The 12,673-nt window shown below is 39.1% G+C and overlaps 1 protein-coding gene across 1 annotated transcript; it reads right to left on the bottom strand.

The window, feature by feature from the left end:
* Window positions 1-5: 5 nt before the first annotated feature.
* Window positions 6-7,687, bottom strand: tnfrsf1a (tumor necrosis factor receptor superfamily, member 1a). The gene is made up of 10 exons (XM_075465791.1): window positions 7,336-7,687; window positions 5,137-5,240; window positions 4,948-5,053; window positions 4,736-4,861; window positions 4,475-4,630; window positions 4,293-4,371; window positions 3,450-3,481; window positions 2,365-2,537; window positions 2,163-2,283; window positions 6-2,061 (listed from the first exon to the last, which is right to left on the bottom strand). The coding sequence occupies exons 2-10, from the start codon at window positions 5,206-5,208 to the stop codon at window positions 1,763-1,765; spliced, it is 1,164 nt and encodes a 387-aa protein (XP_075321906.1). The 5' UTR covers window positions 5,209-5,240; window positions 7,336-7,687; the 3' UTR covers window positions 6-1,762.
* Window positions 7,688-12,673: the final 4,986 nt, after the last annotated feature.

Genomic DNA, 12,673 nt, shown 5'->3' with positions numbered 1-12,673 from the left:
GTTCAGACAGAAAGATAGGTGAAGAATTTATTCAAAATTCACATAGTCACACTTATCAAGACTTGAACACAGTGTCAAACAGCTTTAGAATGCTTTGGAAATACACTTCCTCAGTCTGAGTGTTATTGACTCATATCTGAATCTGCAGGCCAAGACTGGCGCTAAAGCCAGGCTGAGGCAGAATGAGACAAGGCGTGTCCTCTTTTCTCCAACAGTCATGAATAATGCTTGTACAATGGGGTTTAAAAGAAAGCACACGTGGCTGTGAGAGGCCTGTCAGAGGCCTGTGAATGGTGGCAGGGGTCTGTTCAACACTGAGGAGGAACTACAAACTCCCCAAGCATTGTTATTTCAGAGTCCATCAGATTTTTTTTTTTCCACATACCTGGGAACTATTATTAAAACATTACCAGTTAAATATATGACACTGGTTAAATAGTAACCATTTAATGTGACACTGTGAAAAAAAAAACTAAACGTTTTTTAACATTTAAGCGTATCTTTACAATAGTGATGACAGTATAATAAAACAGTAGCTTAGGTGACCACAGAATGATAAAGTAGGCATATTACATGAAACGGTGATCAAAAAGGACATCATAAAGCTTTGTGAAAATACAATATTGTACTAAAATGCAATCAGTCACACTTAAAACACATGCACCTGATTAAAATCACAAAGACACAAATATCAAAAGAAACAGCATATGACACATATGAAAGGATACATTTATCATACATATGAACAATATACATAATTGGGGAGCAAAGCTAAATGTTTTGTTAATCATATGTCAAATGGCAAGTCACTTGAGTACTTGGTCAGCATGGACCTGCTGGCTCAGCTCTTGCTCATCACTGGTCCGAAAGGCCGCCATTCTATAAGCTCAAAATGTGCCCTATGGCACAAAAACTTCCTAATCAAATCTTTAAACCCATTATAACATCACAGATCCTTAAGCTAAAGCACCTGAAATATAAAAGCTCAAACATACGAAGTAAAAAAGACAATGCCCCAACATTTACTTTAGTTTATTCTTTGATCGACACTGGCCATAATGCTGCTGAGGTTCAGCTCAACAAATTTTTCAATTTGCTAAGAACTTTGGATTCATATTTTAATCATTCATTTATTTTACCTCCAATAAAAAATAAAAAAACGGAGCAACTTTAGCCTTGCATGATTGCATAAAAAGGGACTAAAGTAACTGCATTGACGAGGATAAAAACAATTTACATCCTACGGTAAGGAGCCCTTAAAGCACTGCCACAGACTCAAAGGTTGTTACAGAATGTAATCCTTGTAAAACCACAGATGACATTTAGTTTTGTTTTTTCAGGTTCAAACTTCAAAGGCACTTAGTTGGCTCTAGATACGCTGGTAGGTAGACTTTATTACCTTTCAACTAAGCAAGGGCAGCTACTTCTCAGCTTTAGGCTAAGATGAGTAAAGCTGTAGCTTCATAATCACCATACAATGACAAACACGAGTGTGGTATCAGTCTTCTCATCTACCGCTCAGCAGTCTTGTTATTAAGAATCTACATATTGTAAAAAGCTAATTTTCTGTGATTCTGTGAAGTTTGACTCCTTGCTCACAATTGTGTGGTGTTCACAGTGATGAAAGGTAGAGTTCTCAGTCTCACTTTGGTTGAAGCACCCTGTCCATTTACACTCTTTGAAACCATCCATGAGTGAGTCCCCAAAGTGAACAATACTTGGTCTCATAAGCTTTTTTCGCATCTTGGCAAGCTTTGCAGGATCAGTGAATGCCATACTTTGTCTCGAGTTCCTCGGCAGCCCTGCCCAGGTGCATCTGTCTCAGTTTGTCTAAGACCTCCTCCAAAAGTGGCCGGTGTAACAGTCCACCTCGCCCCCCTCCGACTGCCTGTGAGCATCTCTCTGCCCACACCCGCAGCATTTGGTAGTGAGCCTCCTTGCAGGATCGATGATCCATCTCTGCTTGTTCAATCTCCGTGTCCTTCAGGCCAAGAGAACGCACCAGCTGCTTCACCTGCGGTACAGGAACCACGTCCAGCACCGTGTAGATCAGCTCGGACACTGCACAGGGGGGAAAGAAGAGGAGGGTTGAGGAAAAGACATATGATTTAGCACAGTAGTTTTCTGTGTGTTGAAACCAGAACACACGGCTATAGACTCACTATTTATTTCAAGAGGGACGCAATCAGGTAGATTGGGCAGCTCTGGTTCACTCACAGGAATCTGAGCAATGGCCGTCACATTGCTGTTCTTCCAAGGTTCCTTATTGTCGATCAGGATTTGCTATGGGAGAAGAACACATTTACCGACTGCAAATGGACATCCGGCTGATAAAAGCAACCACAAACAGTGGGATCAAGCTACCTGGCATGTGTCAGAGGAAACACAAGACAGTTGAGAGAAATTAGTCTCCGTCTTCTTTTTCTTCTTTGTACAGTGTTTTCTGGACACCCAGATGTTGAAAACCGCCAATATAAGTCCCACCACTATAGGTCCAGCAATTAGATTGATAAGATGTTCATTTTTGGAGCCAGAACCTTTATGAGGAAACAGAGAGGCACATAAACACACTGTATAGTATATTTATATCCGATTAACCTTTTAGGTGCAGTTTAACATATTTTTAACAACAAAACCAGCTGAGATTGAAAGCATGATTTTGATTATTTTGCACTGTCACCTTATACTAAACTACCTGCACATCCAGCTGTGACAGTTTGGTTATCCTGGCTGAATCTGCTCTACCAAAGAGCATTTTTTAATCTCTTACGCACACAATGGTAGTTTGTTTAATTTGCATATTTAATTCATTTTTATCTTCATCTTTTTTCTGAATTTGATCCTTGTGTTATTATAAAGCATGTGTATATTATAACTACACTAAATCAAAGTTCTAGTGTGTGCAAAAGTAATTTATTTTCTATTTTTGAACTACAGTGGATCCAATATGTTGCTCTATGTAAAAATAATTCCTAATATGATAATTATGAATGATTAATCAAATGAATGCAAAGGGCCTGAATTAGCGGCATAAAAACTGATGGAACTAATTAAATCTGATTAATTTTCTGCTAAAACTATTACTACATATTACTGAAACATTGAGCTTCCATCCGTGGTGGCTCCCAACAGAGAGTGTTTTTACATTTCTGCTGTTACAGCTATCTCTGCTTTAGATCAGACATATGTAATGTCTCCTGGCATCAAGAGAAAAGAAAATATTACTGTCTATGGGAGGAAAAAGAAAATATTTCAAACTTTTACAAATAACATTTTGGATTTAGGAGGTTTTTTTCAAATTCTGTGTTATAGTGTCTCTCCAGTCCAGAAGAGCAGAACATGTGGCAAATTAATATTGAGGTTACCAGAAATAGGCATAATAAGATCACTGTAGGATTAATATAAACCTGTTGTTCATCCAGAAAGTGGTTGGCATGGTTAGTCCTTACCTGTTGTAGGCACAGGACTTATGCTGACACAGCTGTGGGGAACAAAGAAGACATTTCACAACACTGAGGAGGAAGTAACACATTTTTAAAGGAAGTGATTACCAAGAGGGCCTTTGTGTCTCTTCAACATTTAAAGTCAACAAAAATGTTTTTCAAATGACCCATGAACTGATACCAGAACATACTCTGTCACAAGCCCAATAAAATGGCCATATTCGTATCTTTACACAAACAAGGATGTAGATATTATTCGATTTATGAGATGTGTATACAGTAAGTTCCCCTGGGTGTTTCCTTCTTTTATCTGTGTTGAACATTTTTGATTTAAACAAACACTGAAAGTGGTGTTCTATGGTACACTCCTGATAAGAGCTGAAGGGTGACTATAAATACAATTTCATCAATTATTCTGTTTTAATATCACAAACTTGTGAAATTCTTCTCTTGGTCTTTAATGACACAGGTTAGTGAATGGGATTGCATCTTAATCCCTCTCTGGTTAAAATCTGAAACAGTCCAGTCTAGAAATATGCTGTAAGACCACTGAATTATTTGGTCCAGATTTTTTGTGGCCCTCCTTCAGCCAATCAGCCCAGCAGTAAAATGAAGAACTCAAAACTTGTTTAGTCACAACAAAAAACCCAAACAGCAACTTTTAATGTGTCATAACTTCTCTACTGTATTGCCAACAAATGGAAATTTGAACAAAGACAGGAAGTGAGCTGCAAGTTTCAATTCCACAAACCAGCTTCCCCACTTCAAACCCTAAATAAAACTATCCTACACTGAAAGATAGAAATAATACATGCATGAAGGTCTCACATCAATCAGTTGTATACTCACTCCTTGCAGGGTTCACACTTGCCCTTGACTCTTTGGTGGTTCTTCTTGCATACACACACAGTGTCACTCTTTTCTGTACCTGTCCACAACAAGATTGTTTCTATTTAGACAAAACTTAGGATTTACATGACGGGCAATGACTATCTTTATAATCCATTACACTGCCAGAGTTTAAGACTTACATGACTGGTTTGTCTCCTCATTATATCCACATTGTCTACATTTGAGGCAATCGTAGGATTCTTCGTCAACTTTACTTTTGTAATAACCATTCTTACAGCGACAGATAGTGTTTTGGTGTCTTTTACATGGTGATACCTCCAGTTCATTTTTTTTTGCTGTAGGAAAGTTGACAAAAGGAGAAAAAAAAATGAGCAAATCAGTTCATCACCTGATGTTAACCAAGAGGGAAAATTGAGTCAAAAAGGGTAACGTTGCTCTACTTTTGCAGATTCTGCATCGTCTGCAGTTGTTGGCCCAGTTAATCTCGTCTGTGAATTGTCCGGGAGGACAGAATGTGCAATTACTTCTCTGGCCGAAAGCATGACACTTTTCTACAAGCTTAAAACCTGAAAACATAAAAACACCAAAAGTTATTACTCTGAAAGTTCAGACTATTTGATTGCTCATATGTGCAAAGTATGGTCCAGAGTACCTGGAGGGCATTTGTTGCAGCATATTCCCCCTTCGGTGAGATAGTCTCCAACTGGACATGTCTGCTCCTCTGAATCTTCCGGCGTAAAAGCAGGGATGGTCACGCACTGAAAGAAATAACTTACAATGAGCTTAAAAAACCCCAACATAGTTTCATGTCTTCATGCAAGGCATTCAAAGAATTTCTCACCATGAGAAGCAGTAAGATGCCAACGGGGGCTCTTTTACTCCACCTCTGTCGAAGCCCAGATCCCTCCATCATCTCACACTACAACTCAATCCACCTGAGGCCAACTGGTTAAAAAAAAAAATCAATGTAGCATGCCCAAAGACAACATTTACAGTACTCTGCACTTTAAATGAACTATGGGCAAATAATCTGCACTTGAAGCCTGTACACAACTAGTTAAAACATTTCATTTCAGGTCTTACATTTGCTTAAATGTACAGTTTAACTATGTTAAAGATCCATGCAAAAACAGAAAAAAAATGGTTCATATGCCTTTCTTTGGCGTCTTGCACTGAAGTTATGTGCTGTCTCTAATTCATGTAGCTTTGTCAACTTTGTCTGTTTATTGCCATGACTAACTGTAACCCCTGCAGTCACCTCATTGTCCAATCTATTTCTGGGTTTTATAAACTACCTTATGAATATGCAACATATCAGCACAGTAACCACAGAGACCACACAGGGCCTAATCTCTAGAAAAAACAGGACTCACATGATTGTCTTTACCACATCTGCTGATGTGACCTCGTCTGTGGTTCCATATAATAAAATTATTTTATTTCAAGTAACAAAGTAACCCCAAAACCAGCTGACACCATGTAGAAGCTGCCATGGACCTTAAGGAGAGCAATTTAAAGTGCACCTGAAACTATTAAAGCACAGCCCTATATGTGAGATAAATCTATGTGAGGAGCTGATACTAATAAGATGAGTCATACATGCCCTAAAATTATATCTATAGATGATAAACCACTGCAATGTTGGTAACAACACGGCTTTTGTTGTTGCCACTGTAGTAAATATGAGGGATGGTTGCCGAGCCGATGCGGAGATGAGTGATGAAGAACTCTGCTGACACGGACTTAGTCGAACATAGAAATCTTTAATGCTGTCATCAGGTCCGTCTCAAATTTACAGAAAAGATGCATCTTAATCTGGAGAATGTGAATCTTCAAGGCCTGTGTCTTGTCCAGGCATCAAGCCAAGAGATAGTGTATACATACGGTATAACTTTGGCATAACAATGTCTTTTCCTTCAAATCTTTCCTTATTTGGAAACACGTGCCCTCCGTGGCCGGTACTGAGTCTCAGACACCTCACCACACTCTGAATACATAATAATAAAAGGCTACACAGAAGTTTTACACTGTTACACAACTACACAAAGATCACATATAATGCTATAGGCGCCTAATTAATCCAGACTTAATTGTTTGACCTTATTATCTTAAAACATCATTTTATTCAAGTTACAAAGAATGTCCTCTCACACTCACCCTTTGGTGTTTAACCACAGAGTTAGTTTCTTAAACTAATAAAATGTAGGTAAAGAAATGTCCTACTCTGGACAACGTCCCAATTATTTATCAGGATAAGTAATTCCAAACTCATTATTGTGGATTTTTTTTTTTTTCTGGGACAAGAGAAACTAGCCTCTAACACAGTCCCAACTGTGGGTTTTCTGATCAGCTTGACAGATAAAACGAAACTAACTCAAAGGATCAAAGTAAGCTGAGGAAGCTCCTCTGTTCATTTACTTGTGCCAAAGACAAAAGCATTGCATTGCAACTCTGTGTAAGGGGTTGGACTTTCATTGAAAAATTTTTTTGGCAGATTTTGATGTAATAAAACTGATCAGAGTGGGCTGGAGCAATAATAGGCTTACTGGTAAACTCAGGCTGCATTCTCATCTACCACCAGCCATCTAAATCATTTCAGGAATTTAAAGCGCGTTAAAGTGCAACAAATGAAAATGTGCGTGTATCTTTGAGGACATGTGTGGTTTGCTGAGACCTCGAACAAAGCTCTTTAATGTGGATTTAGAAAAACGACTGTCACATTTTTGGTTGCACCACTCGTTTGGCAGCTTCACCCCCCAACTTCCCTCTCCCGCTGAAAGGCTGAGATCTGACCTCGTTTGACGCGTACATGGGCACTTTAAAACATCTTAAACTCTCCCTTATTAACCACTTACGCGCACGCATGTAACACTGACAATATCCACATCTACAAATACGATTAGTCAATTTTGTTTGTTTGTTCTTTTTAATCTAGTTTCGGTTTTAACAACGCACCACACATAACGCCCACCTCAGCCCCAAAGTCTGATATGAATCGGCTCTTCCCGCAGAGACGCAGTAATATTTTACCGTCACTTACCTGGAGAACTGCTGCCACAGCGAGGGATCTCTGTCTGCTTCAGTTCCATACATCGGAAATCAGAATTGAATATAAAATATCTTGCTTTCTCCTGAAAGCCCGGCTGCAACGGAGACATACACGGTCTCAGTAGGCGGACTCAGACGGGAAGTAGAGCGTCACCAGCGTTTCAAGGAATTGTGAGACAGTTGGGCAAGAAGCCCTGAGCATGCAAAAACACGAACTTCATTCTGTGGAATACAGACCGTGTACACACTGGGGCGGATGTGCGCCTGGATACTGTCATGCACATTGAAGGGGACAAATAAAAACACCGAAATAAAGAGTAGCAACGTGGGATTCTCTTTTTGGAAACTTGAGACCGTAATCCTTCCCAGAGTTGTTCCTCACTTGCCCTTTCTCATCTGATAAGATAATGATGGTGGAGAGCGCTGACGCAGGAATCGACACAGACTTTTTTTTTTGTGGATATAACAAAACATTAGATAAAAATAATAATAATAATAAAAAAAAAACAGATCAAAACGATTAGTATTTATTTGGGCTGAACTTTTGCTTTATAAACCTAAAAAAAATAAAAGAAAGAAAGAAGAAATATGGAATCACTCAATCGTTTTATGGTTCATAATTCCTCATTTTTTCTACTTCATCAGAAGGAAAAACATTTGAACAGTTTTATTACTTTTTTAAGTACATTTTTACAAAACCCGAGAGTTCAGCTATTGGATATTATTGTTTTGTGTTTTAGCTATTATTTATTTATTTATTTACAAAACAATTGAAAAAGCAGCACGAACATCTTCGAAGTGTGGTGATTTCATCCTTTCCCAGGGGTTGTTCACACCTATAGAGCACAATTCCCATCACTTTGTACTCTGTAAGCATTTCGTAACATCTTTTGCTGCATGGATGGGTGGGATTTATGTCTGACGGGATAACTCCGCTCGGGATAGAAAGGTTTCATTAAAGGATAAAGATAATCGCTTGAAACAAGAACAGATTCAGACCTGTGCTGCTCTCTGCTGGCCACCAGTACAGGAGATGGATGACTCATCACTGTTTCCCTACCTGTGCAGACAAGTGGCTGTTATTCATGCACCTCTGAAGTAGGTAAAGTAAAGTTTGCTTAGCACCTTTCTCAGATAACAGTCACAAAGGGCTTCACAATAAATACCAAAACATGAAAATAAAAACAATGCAAGACAATAAAATGAAACAAACAAAAAAAGAAAGTAAAATTAATCAAAATCCAAAACTAATTAAAAGCTGAAAAGTCTTCATCTGTTTTTTAAAAGACTCAAAAGAGTCAGTGCATAGTATAAACAGGGGAAGCGTGTTCCATAGTTGAGATGGAGCTGCCTGAAAGGGAACATCTGCCTGAGTTTAAAATCGGGTGTGTTGAACAACCAACAATCTATCTTCGTAATGAGAGGCTTATGCACTCTAGCCCTGCTACTAAATCCTTCTTCGTGTGATTGTACAGTGACATGGACATTAACACTCCCATTCACCTGGGCGAAAGTTTCATTTTTGTTTCTGCCAACATGTTGCATTATTGCCTGGGGACCATGGTCATAAGCACAGTTTCTGGTCTTATTTGTATTGTCCTTCGAATAGATTTGGATACATTAGTTACATAAACACAAGTTGAGAAGTCTTTGGAATTTCTGTGATTACAAACCCTTTCTCAAATTCATTTACTCTTGCCGTCTTGTTAAAAAGCCAGACTCTCTACTGAACCTGCTCAGCATTTTTACACATGCCACAGAGCAAGGTTGGATTTTAATTACTGTACCATCCAGTGCAGCTGGTTCATTCTGACACTAGAAAATGATTAAACACTAACTTGTGGGTCCCTAACCAACCTGGAAGGTTTTTGTTTTTTTTATCTGTGACCACCGTGTGAAATTTAAGTAACATGAGAAAACACTTTATTTATCCCAAAGGGAAATCATCTATTGTGACGCGTTCTAATTAATTCTAGTCAAGTGATCAAATGTATCTGACACCAAGTTTTTTACACATCCCATATACTGGTAAAACAATACCGCATTAAACCATTCATTGACTGCAGTGGCACACATGTACATGTTGAAATGTGGCTGCGGGACAAACTAAAAGACATTTAGAGACTCACATATTTGAACAATAACCTATAATACTAACCCAACGCATGGACTATGTTCTTGCCTGGCATTATGCACAGGTTAACCACAGTTCTGCAGCATCATTTAAGTTTTGGGAAACAGAAAAACTCTTAACCTTTTCTGGGGCTGGTGACATAATTACCTCACTGCTTCACAGAGGGATATTGGATCCATAGTTTGAATACATCTGAGCTTTTTGGTATTAATGAATCATTTCTCATGTTTTCTTTAATGCTGTGTATGTCAGAGGTTAATTTTTTTTACTCCACATTCTACAAGTCAGAGAAATCAGCCGTTGTTTGTACTCTACCTTCTTAGTAAGTGTGGTCTCACGTGATCTTGTCAGTACAGTGTTGAAAAAGCTCATTCAGCAGAGCAAGACAAGTACTTCCTCAGTAAAAACCACATCCTTCCTCTTTAGAGGGCAAACAAAAAAAAAGTGTCTACGTTTCTTTGCTCCTGCTTTTCCTTCTCTCTTTTTCTTGGGGGTCCCACTTAAACGGTTTAATTAATGCACATTTGAAACAGAAACTTTACATACTTGCACATGAAAACACACTGCTGACTCTCCCACACAGTCATTTTAGTCCAGCTGTGGGGACCGGGCTCTGACTCTACATGCAGATTTGCTTCTAAAATTGTCTTTTGTTTACCTGTTTACATCATAACGGAAAAATATCAACATGTTCCTGGCAACGTGTTCCTCTTAAGTTCTGTTTGAACGTGCCATCCTTACGGTCAAGCAACGGCAAAACTGAAACCTCAAGATAAGCATGACTAGGTTTGCTCTAAGTCAGTTCAGAGTGATTTTGGTGCTCAGTCATCTCCTGTCCAGTCATCTCTGTACTCTGTTTGAGTGTTACTACTTCAGTGAAGACATGCAAGGCCTTTGAGGCAGTCCCTAAGGCAGACCCCACTTCCTCAGCCTTATACCCTGATTCATGGGGAGGTGACATGTTGCTGTGGTTGCCGGTTTCTGAGAAAACTGAGTTCATACATGCTGGTAAAACCTCATCAAGTTAGGCTCTCTTAGTCTATTTACTATGACAATAATGCTGAAGTTAATGTCATTGAAACCAGAATAAAGACTCTGAAAGTTGATATAAAAGTAGTCACAAGGAGTAGTTTTTGGAAAGTTGTGTACACAAATGCTAATTAGTTGGTAATCAGTGATCAACTTGAGAAATTCTCACACCTGTTACATGTTACACAGTCATTAAAGGAAGTTAGCTGGAAGCTTATCATTCCTTTTGCATGTAGCTTTGCTTTTTTCACGTCTCAGTATTAATATAAATTCTGTTTTAAAATATCCCCCAGCCATCAAAAAACATAACAAATCGAACTGTGAATGTAAGGAAAGGTCAGTGTGCCTGATAATAAAAACACTCAGTCAGAAACTTCCAACCATGCTGCATTTCACCGCATCTGAAGGCAGACATGAAATGAAGAGGATTTTAGCACAGAATATCCAAGCTGGAGTTCATTCTTAATCCCCACTAAAGTCCCATTTGTTTGATAAACTAATTGTCACGCTTCTGCAAGGAACCCAAAGTGACACCAATTGGTAAAGAACAAGTTTATTGGTGATGCAGGTGGTTTGAGGGAAATGGCTGGGCTGGCAGGCAGGAACACAGGTTGGTCCGGAACTGGATAAAACAGGTTAGAATTAGTAACTGATTTGAATTTAACAGCGCTTTGGCTAGATGTCGCTTCGACAAACCGTGAGGTAGAATGACAATCCGGCAGAGACTGAAGGCAAGACAGGAACTAAATACAGGCTGGGTGATGAGCTGATGGAAACCAGGTGGCTTGATTGATGCAGCAGGGCAGGTGTGGAGTGGCAGGTAAGCAGATCCAAGGTGACAGTGCAGGAGAAAGGAAAAAGTAACAAACATACAAGAAACAAAGACAAAACACAAAACACAAAACACAAAAACTGTCACGAAGCTGGCCTTATGACACTAATGACACACAAACAGTTGTACCTTCCATGTTCAACACTTCAAGTGATTAAGCAGTCTGGGAGAAGTAAGTTGCACAGTGATTCACGTTGTTTGGGTTAACACTAGGAATGTGCACGACTAATCGATTAGTTGGAACGGAGCAATAGTCGACTCACTTTTTTAAAGAGTCGACTAATGTTTGGGACAGGAGGAGACTTAAGTTTCACTGCGCAGAGACATTTCTGCACCTATAGCGGCAGCAACAGAACGGAGCATGGCAGTATTTCACCCACACTATGCGGGATGAAGGTAGTTTACCACAGTTCTACCAGTGCGATGAGGACTCACCGTGTCACAGAAATGTTGCGCTTCAGGAGCAAAAAGACCAGACGGAAAGACAACGAAAAATAACAGGTTTTGGTGTAGCTAAATGCTCGTGTGACAGCAAACGACAGGAACAAATAACTGCTTTGGTGATTAATGTTAGCTTAATGATTACATCACGAATAATCAACTTTAATGGACTTGATTAGCCGACCTCAAAAATCACTTGAAATGCCACCTAGTGGCCACGTGTTACATTACAATGAACACGAGATGCTCCGGAATTTTTCCATGACCACTTTGGAGTCTGTAATATAAAATAAATTACCCTTATTGCTATATCTGCTAAATAATAACATTTTAAAGTACTTACTATAACCTGATGCCCCGTGTGTTGCGTATCAAAATGTGCAGAATAATGTCAGCTATCACATTGAAAGTGCTAATCAATGATCCGTCCAAGAAGTCAGTGCATGCTAACCTTGCAGACCAATAATAAGCTCTGTAAATCTCACAACCCACCGCATACACGACAGACGCTTAAGACGCACAGACTCTTAAGGGTTGGAATTCTACGATATCTTCAACATGCTATAACTCACAAGAATCAGATGGACTTAGTCAAAATAACATTACAGTCACATATTAACATAAGAAAGATGTAAAACGAGGTACATTCAAAAGAGTACAACAGTAGTAATTACAGACAGAGTTCCTCGGCATGTTTCAGCCAATCTTTGACACAATGTTCTCAACGTCATGAACAGACATTACTCTAAAGAAGATAAGCATTCAGCAGTTGAACAGTATGACTGTATCACCTTTTGGGCACTTGCTACACAAGTCTCACTCTTTTTTTTCTTTCACCAAATTAGTCCTTGTGTTAAATGTTGATGAAGACTCTCAATCATCCAGGTCACGGTA

Source organism: Odontesthes bonariensis, chromosome 5 (assembly GCF_027942865.1).
Source record: "Odontesthes bonariensis isolate fOdoBon6 chromosome 5, fOdoBon6.hap1, whole genome shotgun sequence".
Lineage (NCBI taxonomy): Eukaryota > Metazoa > Chordata > Actinopteri > Atheriniformes > Atherinopsidae > Odontesthes > Odontesthes bonariensis.
This window is presented reverse-complemented; position numbering and strand designations above follow the sequence as displayed.